Source organism: Neopsephotus bourkii, unplaced genomic scaffold (genome assembly GCF_033783945.1).
Source record: "Neopsephotus bourkii isolate Nb327-2 ecotype Australia unplaced genomic scaffold, CSIRO-AGI_Nbou_v1 NB_1447, whole genome shotgun sequence".
Lineage (NCBI taxonomy): Eukaryota > Metazoa > Chordata > Aves > Psittaciformes > Psittacidae > Neopsephotus > Neopsephotus bourkii.
The window spans coordinates 419666-437412 of NW_026901924.1; the positions used below are offsets into that span (position 1 = coordinate 419666).

At 46.7% G+C, this 17747-nt stretch overlaps 1 protein-coding gene across 1 annotated transcript; it reads left to right on the forward strand.

Moving 5' to 3' along the window:
- Positions 1–333: 333 nt before the first annotated feature.
- On the forward strand, positions 334–8048 carry LOC133220587 (thioredoxin). The gene is made up of 5 exons (XM_061368813.1): positions 334–515; positions 4892–4996; positions 5446–5505; positions 6308–6373; positions 7829–8048. Exons 1-5 carry the CDS (start codon positions 492–494, stop codon positions 7889–7891), a joined length of 318 nt encoding a protein of 105 aa, XP_061224797.1. The 5' UTR covers positions 334–491; the 3' UTR covers positions 7892–8048.
- Positions 8049–17747: the final 9699 nt, after the last annotated feature.

Below are 17747 nucleotides of genomic sequence, written 5' to 3' on the forward strand. Positions count from 1 at the left end.
CCCCGGGGCTCCGCCGGGCGGGCGGGGCTCGGACCACCGGCGCTGCCGCCAGAACCCCGATGGCGCCCGACCCGGATCGGATCGGATCGGCTCGGCTCGGCTCGGCTCGGCTCGGCTCGGCTGGGCCCGACGGGGCACGACGCCACTATGCCCCGGTCTCAGCGAATGCGCACCCTGCGCCGTGACGTCACCCGCACCCTCGGGAATCCGAGCTCCGCTCCATGGGGCGGAGTGCGCGAGGGGGGGAAAACTGTGAGAGGGGTGAGAGGAAGAAGAGGAGAAGCGGCCCCCGCGCATGCGCAGGACGACGCGGCGGCGGGCATATAAGGGGGCGCCGCCCGAGCGCCAGCGGGATATTGTTAAGGCAGCTGAGGGTGGTAGAGCGTTCGTAGGCCGAGGTGAGCGGAGCCGCACCAGCGCAGGGACGAAGCTGTCGGGTGCCTTCTTGCCAGTTATCCGCCGACCCTCCTCCTCGACGCCGAGCCGCCGCAATGGTGAAGAGTGTGGGCAGCCTGGTGAGTCCTCTAGGCGCGTGGCGGCCGTTGGTTCCACCTTCCCGCCATGCCGCGCAAGGGGCGGCCCGCGGCCTCCTGCTTCTCCGCTGCCGGCAGAGCCGCTTCCCCGCCTTGAGCGCGGTGGTCGCCGACCCCTCCCCGTGAAGGGGATGGGGAGAGCTGCGAGGTGACCATTTCCTCCCCAGCGGGAAGGGAGGCAGCGGGTGGGCCTGCTGGCGCCCACGGCCGCCGAGGGAAGCTGGGCCAAGCAGGTGGCTGCTGTGGGGCTTCGATGAGGCCTTACCCTGCGAAGGGTGACTGGCTGGCGGGCGGAGAGGAGCCGGTGTGCCCTGCGGGCATAGTCTGGGTGCCGCGGTTGCCCGGCTAGGAGGAGCCTCCTTCGGCGCTGCAGCGGGGGGAGGGGGACAGTGGAAGGAGGACAAGGAGGACTCGATTAGACTTGAGGCTTCACAGGGCCAGAATGAGGCGGGAGGTGCTGTAATTTCGTGTTATGAGAGATTATTGTTCATCTCCCTTTAAAATCTGAAGGAAGTGTCTCGAAGTTGTACCGGGATACTGTAGTACCCGAATTTAGAAGTCCCGGGTTGCATATTGCCAGTGTGTAGGGACCGGACAGCTATCTGACCCATGAGTATGCTAATACTTGTGACCACAGCTTAAGTACCTGTGCAGGCAGAAACCTCCTTGAAGCTGAGAAAAACAAGATACCTCATTACTCAGGACCTGGAGATAGAATAGGGTGTGAGTCCAACCTTAAATAATTCTCCTGGCTTATATTTCTCCCCCTTCCTTGTTTATGGGTAAGATTTGAGGATTTTGTTACAGATTGGAGCAGCTTAAAAATGGAGAGTCATTAAACTTGGCTTTGGCAGAAGAGCCTGCTCTAACATTAAGTGGACTAGGCTTCTGCTACCCTCCCAGCCATGAGCATTGATTAACAGTCTGTCATGCTTAAAGCATGGTTTTGTTCCTTATCCATGGAGAGCATGGACTCAACAGACATGCTGACAACAAGGTTTAGCAACACCCAGAATATTTAAGGAGAGTGCATCTGGGATTTCTGGATTACTTCTGTTTTTAAGGAAAGCAGGTTTGTATTCTCTCCTAACAAAATAGAAAACTCCTTCTTCAACTACCTGTGAAAATATCTATTGTAAGTGACATTTGTAAAGTAATGTGGATGTGACAGCTGTCTAGATATGGCCCCTTTCCTATCATTTCTTCAGAAACTGACTGGCTTCTGAAGAATAGCTTCTTTAAAGGTGCTTTACTGGTCCCTTTCAAGTTCCTGCTGGTGGACAAAAGGAGCAGTACTCCAGTTGGTTCAGCTATGTGATCTTGAGATGGGTGACTCATGTAACAGGGTCTGACTAGGACATAATGCCTTTTATAGCAGAAGCTAGTGGGGTATTTAAACTGTTAAAAAGCTGGTGTTGCCAGAGCTTTCTTCTTTACGCAAGCTGACTGTTTATTGAGTTAAAGCAAATACTGAAAAGTAGCAGCTTCAGATGCAGAAGAAAGGCTGAACCTTCAATCTGTTTATGTCAGCTTCTGTGTTTAAAAAACCAAACAAACCCAAAACACCACTAAGTTATGTAGTAACCATTGGCAGTCAGCTGATGGCTGGGTTAATCCAAGTTCAAGGGTGCCTCGATATGTGTAGGAAATCACATTTACAACTAAGGTGCACACCACCTAGCAGATAGATTAAAGCTGTCTTGTCTGCTGCTGAGAACCAAACGCTGTGGTTAGTAGTCTTCATTTTGAGGTATTACCTGGTGCTGGGAATCCCTGCTGCACTGGACACTGTCATTACTAAGAGCCTTTTCTCTTACTTGGCCCTTGGAAAAAGAGGCCTGATGCTAATGTATTTGTTGAATGCAGCATGTGCGTTTCTGCTGGAGGACAATACAAGCAATATGAGGTCTTAACATGGACTCAGGGTGTTATAGTTGTATGTTTAAAAAAAGACCAAAAAGGACAAAACCAAACAATTGTTCAGAGGCTTCCCCATTAAGGTGTTATCTGAAGAAAGTATTGGTTATTGAAGCTGTAAGATCATCTAATGGTGTGATGAGATGGTCTTGTCATGGAAGGTTCCCCTTAAGTTAACAAAGATGACTTGGGTTTTATATGACAGCTTGTTTCTTCACAGTTGATTTAAAAGACAGCTATGGAGGCCAATCCCATGGGTGAAGTAGCTTGTTTTGCCCCCACTACTGTTTTGCTTTAGGGAGATTAAGTTCTCTGGGAAAACTTTCAGGACTTCTCACTAGTTAAATAATTATTAATTTGCAAAGAGTAAGCACCTTTGGGCCTGCATCTCTTCACTCTCCCACAGCCATTTTAGCCAGTACTAAAGGTGACTGACCAGGTAATTAACACCTGATTGTAGTCAGCATCAGGTCTCCAGTGGTGTATGTTGTGTGACCAACCAGTCATTACCTCCTACCTTCACCTTGCTCGGTGAAGCAGCAGACCTGAGGTATGTGGCCATATGACAAAACACATCCCAGGGCTGGACTTCCTTTTGCAGAATACAGTAATTATGAAGCCAGATGGAAGACTTCAGGGTAGGAAGAGGATGGTCTAACTGGCAGGTGCAGGAAGTGGAAAGAGTAAAGAGCTGGCAATGTTGCAGTGCAGAGGTATGAGAAGCTGTACCAAAATCAAGCTGTAGGATTTGAAGGTGGGGAGGAATGAGGCTTAAGAAACTTCTGGTTAGTTGTCTCAGGGAGCTAGCATGGATTGCTATGTAGAGGGAGCTTTGTTGGTGGGAATGGGGCACTTCTGGGGCTGGGGTGTGTGAATGCATACCATGTCAGTACAGGAGTGGGGCAGTGTGGAGGGTCAGGAAGGTTTGCTGTTCCCATCTCTTTCAGACAGAGTAGGTGGAGCATTAGCTACTCATGTTACAGCAGAGTAGACTGAATATCCAATACACAAGGATGGAAGAACTCAAATGTGGAGGCTGAACTTCTGAAGATAGCTACATTGGGAGGGAAAACGCCTTATTAACAGGCATGTAATGCCAGGTGTATTTAAAGTTTCAGGAAGCTATGAAGACTGTTATGTAGGTTATTCATACATAAGAATGCTGGTGCAGGACCTTCTGCTTGCTTGTTAAAATATGCTTGTGACCAGTTTGACTATGTACATGCTTGGCTACTCACCTGCATGTCATTCTTTAAGGGGCGGGGGGGGAGGGTATGGGGAATAGTGTACTAGAATAAAGTATCAATTTACTGTGGCTGATTACAGAAGCTGGCATTAATTATTTAACTCCTGCACTGCAGAACCAACCACTGAGTACATGTGGCAGTAACTGTACTGCTGTTGGGTAGCTGTTGCTGACAGCTCTAATGCGCTGATTTGTCAAGTTGGGGAGGGTTAAAGCAGCTACCTTTTATGTATATAATCTGAAATGAAGTTTACGTTAACAGCTCTCCTGAAGCTTGCATTGCTGTGAGAACAAAATTGAGGGATGTTGAAGTGGCTTGCACTGGCTTTGGAAAAGACACTGTCAGAAAGCAGCTGATTAGCATTTTCTGCTTCTGCCTGAGATACTTGTTTCCCACTGCTAGCATGCAAGAATTTACTGCTTTTAATGGCTTTCAGTTGTGCTAAAGCATTCACTTTTTGACCAGAAAACACGGCCAATGGCACAGAAGGACCACTAAATTCCAAAGAACATTGTCCAAAAATGGTTGGTGTCACTAAGTGCAACAAACAGACTCAAAGCTCTAAATAATTCTTGGGTTATTTGAGTGGTCTGTATATGTAGCTTTGCTTTGGCTAGTGATATTACATGTGAGTTCACTTGGCCAAATTAGTAAAAAAAATAAAATCTGAGGTCGCTTTAGAAAACAAGCTGTAGAGTAAGTCACACAACATCATTTTGATGTTACTATTGATTGGAAGAGGCATCAAACTGGAAGAATGTGGAAAAAGGATTGTTCTTTTAAATTCTGCAGAGGGAAGTCTGTCTCTGAGGAAAATTGAAGTCTTCCTGCCAAGACAGAAATGAGAAACGTATTAAAAACCATAAGGATCACATTCAGGGGTAACCCTAAACAGAGCTTCCAGAGTTGAGGATTGTAGGCTAGATGAGTATCTAGCTTTTGTTTCCACAGTTAAGTGAGTTGGGGTGACTGAGCATTATGGTCTCTTTCTAATTGAAGAGTCATAAGACACTGGCTGATGCTAGCAGCATTGAAAACAATTCATACTGAAGCACTTACATGATGTGTTTAAAGAGCTGCCAAAATGGTTAGTGTGTTAAGACCGATAGCAAGCTAGCTTTGGGATTAGTCTAAGTCATTCCAGAAAGGAAGGGGGAAATCATTAATGTTTTCAGTTCTTTTGTTCTTTTACAGTCTGAATTTGAGGCAGAATTGCAGTCTGCTGGTGAGAATCTGGTAGTCGTTGACTTCTCTGCCACATGGTGTGGACCATGCAAAATGATCAAGCCCTTTTTCCATGTAAGTGGCCTTTTTGTTTTTATTGGCAACTGTATTAAAAGTATACAGAATGTTTTTGTGCTGCTTAACAATAACGTGGGAGAAACTTCCGTTTGCGACATGTGATTCCAGCCTTTTCTGGAAGAGGGAGAAGTTACAGAACTCTCCTTTGAGACCATCAAGTTAAATGTATCACCCTTTCATATAGCTGGCAGCTCAGACATAGTTTAAGTTCTGCTGTGCTAGTGCTTGCATATATCTTTTGTCTGTAGGGGCCTAACAGTTACATTGCCTCAAGAGGTGAGGTACAGAGTGAACAGTGTTTACCCTTCTGTACACAGTTATCACAATCCCTACCCTTGTGCTTAGGTGGCAATGGTGCTAGCACCAGCCTTACAATTAATATAGATGTCTCTTAGAAAAAGCTTTCCTGAAACATTGTAACTGCATAGTTTCTTATTTTGTTCTAGAGTTTGTGTGAGAAGTATGGTGATGTGGTGTTCATTGAAATTGATGTGGATGATGCCCAGGTATGGTCTGGGGTGATGCTGGAGGCGGGGCTGGGGATTAGCTAATGAGTTCCACACGAGTGACAATGAAGATGTCTTATTTAAAAATGTCATTGCAAATACTGAAACAAAATGAGATTACCTCAGCCTTGTGAAACGGAGATTAGGGGTTTAGCACTTACACTGAAAATGGCAATCTTTTTTTTGTTAGAGGACACCTGAACAGAGCAAACTGTCTTGGTTATCTTCACAGTTAAAGTTGTGTTGGGTAATTAAGAACAGTGACCCTCTACTTTGGGAGGGAGTGTTAGTCTAAGGCCTTAAGATGCTTTGATGCAATCTCCCCTGATACTAATGGCTTGCAGTAGTCTGGGGATCTGTCTGTTCTCTCCACTGCTCTTGACGCTTGCCTCTTTCGTGTCTTTAAGTGCAGTAAAATGACTGCTGTATAGCAGCTCCATCAGTGTCAAACTGGTATTTAAAGAATGTTGGATTGAAACACAAGCTTCTGTAATGCTCTTGAGCCTTACAAATAGTTGTATCTGTTTTGATTGAGAGGTCTTTTTTTCCAAACACAGGGTGTAAGTATAGTAAATGTGTTTCTGCTATAGCATGAATTAAATGCTGAAGGGGAGTCCTTCAGGCTTACTTCAGGGAGATATTAACACTGCACTCCTTGCTAGTTACGGACCACCAGAAGTGCTTTTGCTTCATTTTGGGCAGTAATGGCTTTGCTCTGTCACCTAAACAAAAGGCAGCTAGTGGGGTCTAAATTTATCATCCTTCAGATGTGTACAGCTGAAGATTGTATTTTCTCTTCCAGGATGTTGCTGCACACTGTGATGTGAAGTGCATGCCAACATTCCAGTTCTACAAGAATGGGAAAAAGGTAGGCTCTGCTTTTTAACAACTGGAGCAGGCAATCTAAATGTTTGAAAAATGGTTGGGAATATTGGACCACTCAGTCTGCTTTGTCTTGATAGTGCTTCTGGGGCACCACTGGCATGGCCTCTTAGAGTGAGCAAGTTCATCTTGGTGATGTAGTAAATGTAGCAGGACCAGCAGTTAACTGATGAAGCAAACCCTATTGTTAACTGGTAGTGAACTAAGTGTTACAGGCCAGTCTTACAGAGCACCATGAGAGATTAGTGGGGTTAGATGCCTGGGTTAAGACTGCTAGTCTGTCTGCCTAGCGCCCTGTTTTTTACCATCTTGGTAAAAATTTGTTCTCTGGGTGCAGCTCATAGTTGAGCAGAGAATGTGACTGTATGTGGTGGAATCCCACCCAAACAGGAGCCTTAAACATAGCTGAACATAGATACAGCTGAAACAACTGTTCAGATGCTTTTACGTAGTGGTAGTGTAACCTGTTAAGTGGAGGCTCTGTCCCTGACAGAGGACCTGCTCTGCCAGAGGTGGATGACATGGGATGCAGACCATGCCTTGACAGCATAGTAGGCTGCCTATGCTGTGAATGCCTCTCACCTCAGCAATTCTCTAGTTCAGACAAAGTGTGTTTTGTTTGCCAAAAAAGCTGAAGGTAGGCTTTGCTAAAGTAAAACACTGCCTGGATTGAGGTTTCATGGCTGAAGGCAATGGAATTGCACCTTACAAAGTGAGTGTCGGGTGCAAAGTGACCTTGAGTTAAATTCAGTATGGGGCCAAGTCGTGACTAATAATGAACATTTGACAATTTTCTCAGGGTAAACTCCCACAGCTTCTTAATGCAATTGGGAGAATTGTGTTTATGATGTGCCAGGATGTAGGTGGTGTATGTAACCCTGTTGTATGGCTTTTTGTTTTGGGTGACCTTGGCAGTTCTCTGAATATGTAAGTACCAAGCAAGCAGTTTCATGACCTTTAGTGCAGTCTGCTCTGAACCTTGCATCCCAGTAGGAACTGGAAGACAGCATTGTTGTTTGAGATGTAAATGTTGTCTTTGTCTTTCTGTGTAAGTTGCAACAAGCACAAATTTCACAGGATAAGCCAGGCTCAGGGCCAGGTCATTTGGAACAGTCCTTCCAGAATTTGATTGGTAAGAGTTCTGACCAGTCCTAGGTAACTTTGAGCTCCCTCTGTTGTGTAATGACCTCCAGTCTCTTCAAGCCTGTACTCAGGTCTTACACAGCGTTGGTTCAGGATCAGCTGTTTTCTACATGGTTTTATATGTAGATAACAGATCTACTGCTGCAGCAGTAGCGGCTGGAAGCGGTTCTTGTTAAAGCTCTTAGGGATGAAAAAACTTGTAGCAGAGTTCAGTAGATGTTTGTGTCTGGATGCTATACATCTATAATATTATGAAGCATTGAATGCAAAAATTCTAAAATTCCATCTCTTTTTACAGGTGCAAGAGTTCTCTGGGGCCAATAAAGAGAAGCTGGAAGAGACCATTAAAAGCCTAGTCTGATCTCCAGCCATGGAGATTTTGAAGCATGACTGCTTCGGCTAAATTATAGCCTGTAACTTTTCTACTTAAAAAAAAATAAAGCAAGCTAGCTAGATTAAGTGGTGAAAACTGTCCTCTTGATCTATGTGAATGAGTACAATAAAGTGTAAATTCTTCACTTTTGGATACTGCCTGTCCTTAAAATGTAAGACATTTCATTATGTCATCAGGGTCTTGGGTTTTGCTGTGTAAAAGGAGTACTGTCTGAGTACAAACACTTGTCAAACACTACCTGATGATTTTTATTGCTGGGGGTGGAAAATTGCGTTGTGTGAGACAGCAGTGTCATTGCTTTATGAGAAATCTACTGCCACCTTTCTCGGGTGATTACCAGGCTGTAATCCAAAGAGGGACAGTCCAGCTTGCAGACAAAGAAAGGGGAGTTTAGGAGTTAAAGAAAAGGGAGTGGTCACTGGGTGGGATAGCTTCTTTCTTTCATTGCATCTTTTTAGCTAAATATTCTTTTAAAATCTGTCAAGCTTCATTTTAGACTCAGAGCTAAGATTTGGCTTATCATGCTATAATGCCAGTCCTACCATTGAAGTGTAAGGTGGGACTTGGAGCTGCTGCTTTTTTGCCTTGTACCTTCTGGTTGTGTTAGTAGCAAAGTGTGTTTAGTCTGAGCGGGACTGTTTTGTTTCTAGGTAATAGTCTGGAGCAAATGACTGAACAGGTAAAACTTGTAGTGTCTTAACCTCAAGGTAAGTTGGATTTATATATTGTCACTTTCGTTTGACTGCAGTATCGCATTCTTATAATACAGTGAATGCTTCTTTGTGCTGGACAGTAAACTGGACTCTTCAAACCTGCATCAGGTTGTCTACATGAAATATTGCTGACCTTCCAGCCTCTGTATGCATTCAACTACTTTTCCCAGTGTTACCAAGGAGAACTGCTTTGCTTTTCCACCAGATCAGCATGGCTTTCTTGCTGGCTTGGGTGTTGTCCTGGATAAGAATTCAGTTAATAAGGAGGCAGGGCTGTAGCTAGCAGCTATGCCTAATGCTGCTAACCATACAGCTAGGTGAGCTGTGCTGTTCATGGGAGTATCAGTGACGAAAAAGCAAGACTTCTACGTACACAGGCAAGTAGGCATGAGTGAGCCTCTTTCTGGTAAGAAGCTTGTGTCTGACTCGGCCTTACACTCATTTCACAAGCATGCATGAATTTCCTAGCTCATGAGGACTGAGGGCCTTCAGTAGCTTGCTGCACATGTTCTCTGAAACAAGATCTTTCAAGTCCAAGCAGTGACCGCACCCTTTAGCTGAGGGTGAGCCATCAAAGAGCTGCTTGGATGTAAGCTCTAGGTTGTGATTATGCAATGAGAAGGACGTGCAAAATGTTTTCTGTGCAGCTCCAGCTATTTGACTAAGAGAAGTGCAGCAGAAGTGTGTATGTAGACTGACAGGTGAAAGACTGTTTGCACCAGTAAGTGAGAAACTACTGGCCCAAGTGGTGCTGTGGATGGGATGGTGGAGAGAGAATAAAATGAAGCTGGAGCAAGAATGTATCATTAACATGGTACCATCTGGAAATAAGCAAATTGCTCTTGAAAGCACTTCCTGTGTGGCCTACTTAGTCCTGAGCAGTAGCTGGGAGCAAGGAAAGCTTAAACTCCCTGTTAGGAAGTCCAGGTGAAGTTTGGTAGGAGCTGCTGATAGCCAGCTTGTTCCTTAAGAAATTGGAAAGTCACTGAGATGTGCTGCAGATGTGCTGATGTGAGGCCACATGAGGTTGCTGCTGCCTGTTGCCTCAGGGGAAGAGTGCAGTTAATGGGAAATGCTGCTCATGTGTTGTTACTCCCTTAATTAGATGCCACTGCAGTCACCTTGAAAGATCCAGGTGACAAGTTACTGGAAATTCAAGACAGAATTGGGAAGATGGAAAATGCTGGAATAACTTGTGCTGAAACCAGGGATACAAAGCAGTTCTTGGAAGTGCAGCAGGTCTTTACGTTGCAGTATATTCCTGCTCTGAGCACTGGCATGTAGGCATAGTGTGATGAAAGTAACTTGCGTATCTTTATGTAAAAGGTGTTCTTTAAGGCTTGGATCTTGAAGCCGTGTGCAGTGAGGATCTGTGTGGTGGGACAGCTTCCTCTTTGCAGGATCCAGCAAGTGTATTCTCTTCAAATGCATAGATACATCAGAATTTGACTGTTAGAAGTTGGTTCTTGTCATGGTGGGTGATGATATGAAAAGCCTAATGGTTGCACCTTGCTGAGCTGTGAGGGGACTCCATCTCTATGGCAGCAGTGCCCCAGCTGGAAAGAGAGGCCCTGTTCGGGATGGGAGTATCACTGCATCCCAGTAGAAAAGAACCTGGCATTTCAGCCATTGTTAAAGCCAAGATACAGCAAATAAAAGTTTTGCTCTAACTGGTATGGGGTACAAGTAGCCTTGCTAAGAACTTAGGCCATCTGCCCTGCCACATGGGTATTAAGTAACACCCTGGAGAGCTCAGCAGGTGTGGTGTTCTGCTTGTTTTTCATGTTAAGGGTAAGACAAGTATTACCATTGTGCCAGACAGGGGAGCTGTCACAGTTTCATTGAACTCTGTGGTCTGCTGCTTTCATGAACAGAACCAACTGCTTTGATCCAGTGACCTGAAAAGATGCTTTTGAGAGGGAGGTGGTAGATGGCAAACTGACACGAATGCTTGGAAGAAACTTGAGCTACATGACAGAGAAGAAAACACATAAAGGTTTCTCCTTGGTGTAAAGGCTTCAGAAAGAAGTTCTCCCCTGAGGCAATGACTGCAGTCTCATTTGGCTACGAAATGGCTGGGACCTGTGCCTTGCTGTCAAACCAGTACAGCAAGATGGTTTTGTCTGCAGGCCTGTTGCCTAGCTCACTTTCTTACAGTGGGCTGGCCAACAGGAAGAGAAGTACTTCCTTGAGTACAGCAACTGGAACACATGGCTCAAATAACTAGGCTTAATGAGTGGACTAACTCATGAAAGGTATGGGCAAAGGGTCACAGAGAGTGGACAAGGAAATTATGTGTGATAGGATTGCAGTGAAACAGTGGCATCAACTCATCCATGTGTTCTGAAACTGCCATCATGCACTTGGGAAGGAGTCTGTTAGCCACCTGCCCATCTCTTCCACATCCCTTGGAGCAGTAGCCTAACTCCAGTTAACCAGCTGCTTTTCACTCTGTCCTTAATTTGAATGAAGTTAGACTTTGATTCTGCCCTTGAATGATTCCAGTAAGAGTATTTAATTATTTTAATGTTTAAATTCTTACTCTTCATTTGTCAAAACTAGCTGGATCTAGCAGGGAAAAAAAAAAAACAAAACCAGCCAGTTTTACCAGTGCCCACACACTGATACAGCAGCTCCCTTGTGCTCTATGATGTACAGCTTTCAGCCACTCAAAGCATTGGCTCGAGGAATATACACCTTGCTGGATGAACTCTAGTGCTGATCCCTGGCCCCTGGAGAGGGGTGGGAGAGACTGACTGGTGGGCTAGCCTTGTTTAACTGACAAGCCCCTCTTATTACCCCCCTCCTCCTCAGCAGGATAGGAGGAGATAATGACAGAAAAGCTTGTGCCTTGAGGTAAGGACAGGGAGATCACTTGGCAATTACAGTCACAGGCAAAACAGGCTTATCTTAGGGAAATTAACTTGCTATCCTAGTCTGTTTAGTTGCAGTAAGAAATAAGAACAGATCTACAACCACCTTCCCCTGTTTCTCCCTTCTTCCCAGGATTACTTTCACTCCTGGATCTCCCACTGTCCCACCCCTGAGCAGTGCAGGGGAATGGGGGTTTTGGTTAGTTCTTAACATGTCACCTCTGCTGCTCCTTCTTCCTTATGCTCTTCTCCAATGTTCCAGTGTGGGGTCTGTAAGATACAGTCCTTTGGGAATGAATTGTTTCAGTATGGGTGCTCTGTGGGCCACAGATGCTGTCAGCTACCTGCTCCAGTGTAGGCTCCTCTCCACAGGCCAGAAGCCCTGCCAGGAGCCAGTTCTTCTGTGGGTTGTCCATAAGCTGCATGTTTCCCCTTGCTCTAGTATGGGGTTCTCCCTGTTCTGCAGGTAAATACCCGCACTGTGGGCTGCAGGAGCACAGCTGCCTCACCATGGTCTGCACCACATGCTGCAGGGGAAAATCTCTGCTCTGGTGCCTGGAACACCTCGTCCCCTCCTGCACTGACCTTGCTGCCTGCATGGTGGCTTTTGTTTGTGTACTCTTGTTCGTCCCCCCCTGCTGCTGGGGCATGGTGCTTTTTTTACCCTTTGTCAAGTATTTTCTCACAGAGGGCTCAACTCTGACCAGCAGCAGGTACCTTTTGGAGCTGGCTGTCACTGGCTCTCATGTAGTGGCAGCTTCTGGTGTCTTCTCACAGTAGCCACCCTGGCATCCCCCTTCCCCACCTGCTTCACCCCTAAAGCTTCCTGTGTAAACCTAAGACACTGCTATGCTGACAACAGGACTGAGAGGGCCTCAGGCTTATCAGGGGCCTGTCCAATGACATGGAGTCTACTTTTCATCTGAAGCAGTAACTATACCAACTCTAGCCCAACTGCTGCAACCTTTATCTTATAGGTCTTCCTCAGAAAACCAAACACAAAGCTATAGCAGGAACAAGAGTCTGATAAGGAGCTCTGGGGAGGCAGTGGATGCTGTACTCAGTTTAGCTGAGCAGAAGTTGAACCATATTGTGGATCCTTATTTTCAGTGGAGATTTCATGCAGGCAAGAAGCATGACCAGCCGGATGCCTCCAGCTTTGGTAAGGATCAACAAGGTGAGTTTGAGGAACTTGAAACGGTCTTGTGGAGATGTCAGAGAAACACATCCATATGAAATGCATTTTTTTCCTCCGTTGGAGAGGGAAAGCTGGGTTGGTCCAGGTTGGTAGACAGAGAAGGTAAAGGATGCATGGGAGCTGCCTGAAGCCTTTATCTCTACCTGCAGCTGGCACGCAAGTTGCTAATCTCCACAAGGTGGCAGTGACTGTCCATACGTGCGTTATACACACCCTGGTTCTGGAGACGGCTCTTCCCTTTCTGACAGTACCAGGTGATGGTGGCACCTATCTCCACGTGATGGGCTGGAGAAGAATGCCTGGGGGGGAGATTCCAGGTGCCACCATCTGCCTGGCTTCCAGGAACGGGAGCATCTGGGGTAGGTGGCTTTGGCAGAGGTGTGAACAGACGCTAGGGTTGGGGAGAAGCCAGGCATTGGATCCAACTGTATCCACAGAGGAAGAGTTTTAGACCAGGCTTGGGCCATCCGCCCTCCACTGGAGTCAGTCCGTGACATTCCCTCAAGGAATCAGTTAAAGTCTGTTTTTAACTTTTCTTTGCTCTCTTTCTAGTCCCTCTAAGAGGGAAGCCTGGAAGAAGAGCAAGGCCTGGCACCATCAACAGACATTGGAACTGTGAAGCTTTCTGACAACAGAAATGCAACAGTCAGTTTTAGCACCACTTAGCAGAACAGCCCCAAACACTTTCAAGCTTAGTAGGAAGTGGAGTCCCTGTTCAGCTAGTTACGAGAGGCTGAGGACAGGAACATGAGGCATATCCCCACACTGTAGGTAAAGGCCAGCAGCAAGCTAAGCTGTGAGGGACCTGCTTGGAGCTGTTGCAGTCTAGCTGGGTGGGGTACAAGAGATGAACAGCAGTCGGGGGTGGGGGAGCAAAGTAAGAGCAAGGGATCTAAGGTATGTCTTGCTCACTTCCATACAGGCTGCATCAGACGTGCTGGGGGGTTTATGACTGGATTTCACTCATCTGGGAACAGGGCTCCCATGAGAATGAGCGCTGTGGCTGGGTTGTGTTGTCCTGACCCCTCCTGTGGCCACCCACTCTGGAGGACAGTGAGAGAAGCTCAGCAGGCAGCAGTGCAATCCCAGAATAGCTCCTTGGTTTCAGCAACCACAGTTCTTTGCATCAACTCCTGGGGCTTCCTGAGGCCACCCTTGGTGTGGCAGACTATGGTGAACTTCTAAAGGCTGGTCCCTGCTGTGCTCTAAGCTCAGGCAGATTATTGTCCCGAGTGCCAGCTTCAATTTGCGTAGGAACGGGACACAAAGGTTGCAATATTTATTAGACTAGAGCATCTCTAATCTACAGCCTGTTTCATTTTGCATAGTCAGGCATAAGGCATTAGGTGGTTAAACCACTACTCTAGAAATAACACATACAAATGAGCTATTTATCCCACAGAGGATGAAGCCTGCAGCTGTTTACATTTAAGACTGTTTTAAACTCCTTTTGCTTTCATCTATTACATCCTCAATGAACTGGGATCCTAAATGGCTTCAGAAATCCCACTGTCAAACTTACTTGCTTGTGCAATGGCACAGACATGCCAGACCAGAGAAAAGCAGCACAAGAAAACCAGAGATGACTATAAGCACAGCCCCAGGACCATTGAGGAATGGGCACTGCACCCTGGACAAAGCCAACACCTTTGAAGATGCATGCAAGGGAGGACTGCTGCAGTGCCAAAGGGAACCTAGCCAGAGATAATCCCTTGCACACCTTGCAGACCTTCTGACAGCCTCTGGAACCAAGTGCTCGCCCCTTTCCAGAAAGCCCTTAAGCTCAGCTGCAAAGTGATAATGTCATTGGAAGCATGATGGCAGCCAGCATTTTCTCACAGGCCTTGTGCAACTGGCTGGAGAATGGGCTGGACTGCCACAGTACCACCAATGCTCTGCCCAAAACTTTTAGGACTTGCAAGCCCTCTAAAAATGTCTCAGTAGAAAGCCACCAAACAACAGCATACCTGGACACAGTGGCTCCAAAGCCTACTGACAACAAACTCCCTTTTCTGGTTTACCATTTTCCACGATGTGCAGCAGTATTAATCCACAGATCTTTCTCAGAGCCTAGCTGAAAAGCACATCACCGCAGCTAACCCGAACTGGCAATTAATTCTGCTCAGAAAACCCTGTAAACAACCAGAAGCTCTCCCCTACTTGTGCCAAGATGCATTATTTCACCAGTGGCCAGTCAACTTGTATTTAAGGTGTCCTGGGTTTAGCAGCAGCAGTCATTTTTCTCTTTCTTGGTAGCTGGTGCAGTGCTCTGTTTTGACTTTCAGCTGGGAACAGAGCTGAAAAACAATGATGTTTTGGTTTGGCCAAGGACTTTGTGGGCCTCATGCTCTGCCAGGGAGGAGGGGAGCCGGGAGGAAGCAGAGACAGGACACCTGACCCAAACTGACCAAAGAGGTATTCCATACCACAGCACGTCATGCCCAGGATGTAACTGGGAGTTAGCCGGAAGGACTGAGTGGACTGCAGGGTTGGAGGAGGTATCGGTCAGTGCTTGGTCGGGCTGGGGGGAGCAAGTTATCGGTCGCCTGGTGATGGGGTGTTGTATTCTCTTCCCTTGTTATTTCATGTATCATTACTATTATTGATGGTAGCAGTAGTGATTTGTGTTATACCTTAGTTACTAAACTGTTCTTATCTCAACCCGTGGGAGTTGCATTCTTTCTGATTCTCCTCTCCGTCCCTGCAGGAGTAGGGGGAGGGCAAGAAAGGGGGGGGAGTGGGTAACAAGCTGTCTGGGTGGGGTAAAACCACGACATAAGGACAGTATTTTTTTTCAGTCCTCTAAGCAAGCATTAGTTGATCTGCATCTTCAGTAAGTGACCTCTTCTTGTTGACAGACAAGAGTGTCTAATCCTGACACTAGAGACATTAAGGCCACTTAGGACACCTCTTCACAGGTCAATAATGAGACCTAAAAATTAACCAAGGAATCCTCCACAGTGTTTGAAGATGGGCCACCATGACTCTCAGTCCTTGTCTGTATTCCATAACAAATTCTTGTTCCCGCTTTTTCAACACATCTAAGATATTTATTGTTCCTAATGCCTGTGTTTCCTTTACTCAGCATCACCTGTGTGCTAGACACCAATTTAGCACAGCTAGGGCCAGCATACTGATCTCATCTTCCATGACTGCCAGGTTGAACACCAGAGCAAGGTCAACTCTAAGCTTGGTTACCAATTGCCAAATTACTCGAGGAAATAAGGGACCTATCATAGAATCATAGATAACTTACGGTTGGAAAGGACCTTAAGATCACATAGTTCCAACCCCCCTGCCATGGGCTGGAACACCTCACACTAAACCATCTCACCCAAGGCTCTGTCCAGCCTGGCCTTGAACACTGCCACGGATGGAGCATTCACAACTTCCCTGGGCAACCCATTCCAGTGCCTCACCACCCTAACAGGAAAGAACTTCCTTATATCCAATCTAAACTTCCCCCATTACCCCTTGTCCTGTCACTACAGTCCTTAGTGAAGAGTCCCTCACCAGCACCCCTGTAGGCCCCCTTCAGATACTGGAAGGCTGCTATGAGGTCTTGTCCTGGGTTTAGCAGTAGCAGTCATTTTTCTCTTTCTTGGTAGCTGGTGCAGTGCTGTTTTGACTTTCGGGCTGGGAACAGAGCTGAAAAACAATGATGTTTTGGTTTGGCCAAGGACTTTGTGAGCCTCATGCTCTGCCAGGGAGGAGGGAAGCCGGGAGGAAGCAGAGACAGGACACCTGACCCAAACTGACCAAAGAGGTATTCCATACCACAGCACGTCATGCCCAGGGGGGAACTGGGAGTTACCCAGAAGGGCTAGGTGGACTGCAGGGTTGGAGGAGGTATCGGTCAATGCTTGGTTGGGCTGGGGGGGCAAGTTATCGGTCGGCTGGTGCTGAGGTGTTGTATTCTCTTCCCTTGTTATTTCCTTTATCATTACTATTATTGGTGGTAGCAGTAGTGATTTGTGTTATACCTTAGTTACTGAACTGTTCTTATCTCAACCCGTGGGAGCTGCATTCTTTCTGATTCTCCTTTCCGTCCCTCCAGGAGTAGGGGGAGGGCAAGAAGGGGGTGGGGGGAGAGTGGGTGAACAAGCTGTCTGGATGGGTTAAACCACAACAGGTCTCCACGCAGCCTTCTCTTCTCCAGGCTGAACAGCCCCAACTTTATCAGCCTGTCTTCATACAGGAAGTGCTCCAGTCCCCTGATCATCCTCATGGCCCTCCTCTGGACTTGTTCCAACAGTTCCATGTACTTTTTATGTTGAGGACACCAGAACTGTACACAATACTCCAAGTGAGGTCTCACGAGAGCAGAATAAAGGGGCAGGATCACCTCCTTTGACCTGCTAGTCACACTCCTTTTGATGCAGCCCAGGATATGGTTGGCTTTCTGAGCTGCAAGCACACACTGAAGCCGGCTCATGTTCAGTTTCTCACCAACCAGCACCCCCAAGTCCTTCTCTGCAGGGCTGCTCTGAATCTCTTCTCTGCCCACCCTGTAGCTGTGTCTGGGATTGCTCCGACCCAGATGTAGGACCTTGCACTTCTCATGGTTAAACTTCATGAGGTTGGCATCAGCCCACCTCACAAGCGTGTCAAGGTCCCTCTGGATGGCATTCCTTCCCTCCAGCGTATCAACCGAACCACACAGCTTGGTGTCATCAGCAAACTTGCTCAGGGCACACTCAATCCCACTGTCCATGTCACCAACAAAGATGTTGAACAAGACTGGTCCCAACACTGATCCCTGAGGGATACCACTCGTTACTGGTCTCCAGCTGGACATTGAGCCATTGACCACAACTCTTTGCATGCGGCCATCCAGCCAGTTCTTTATCCAGAGAGTGGTCCACCTATCAAATTGATGTGTCTTCACCAGTTATCCATCAATAAGTGACCAGATCACCTGTTCTGTGAGATCTACTGGCATAAATAAGTGCTTGTAATATCTTAGCCACTCTGTGTTAACTGCAAGGAAGAGAACAGGAGGACATTCCACAAACAGAACTGTAACACAACCAAAGTGT

Bases quoted from the DNA above. Each gene is read 5' to 3' on its own strand.
- LOC133220587 (XM_061368813.1), top strand. From the start codon at position 492: ATGGTGAAGAGTGTGGGCAGCCTG. The intron at 516-4,891 runs GTGAGTCCTCTA...GTTCTTTTACAG, and splicing joins TGAAGAGTGTGGGCAGCCTG to TCTGAATTTGAGGCAGAATT. The intron at 5,506-6,307 runs GTATGGTCTGGG...TTTCTCTTCCAG, and splicing joins TTGATGTGGATGATGCCCAG to GATGTTGCTGCACACTGTGA.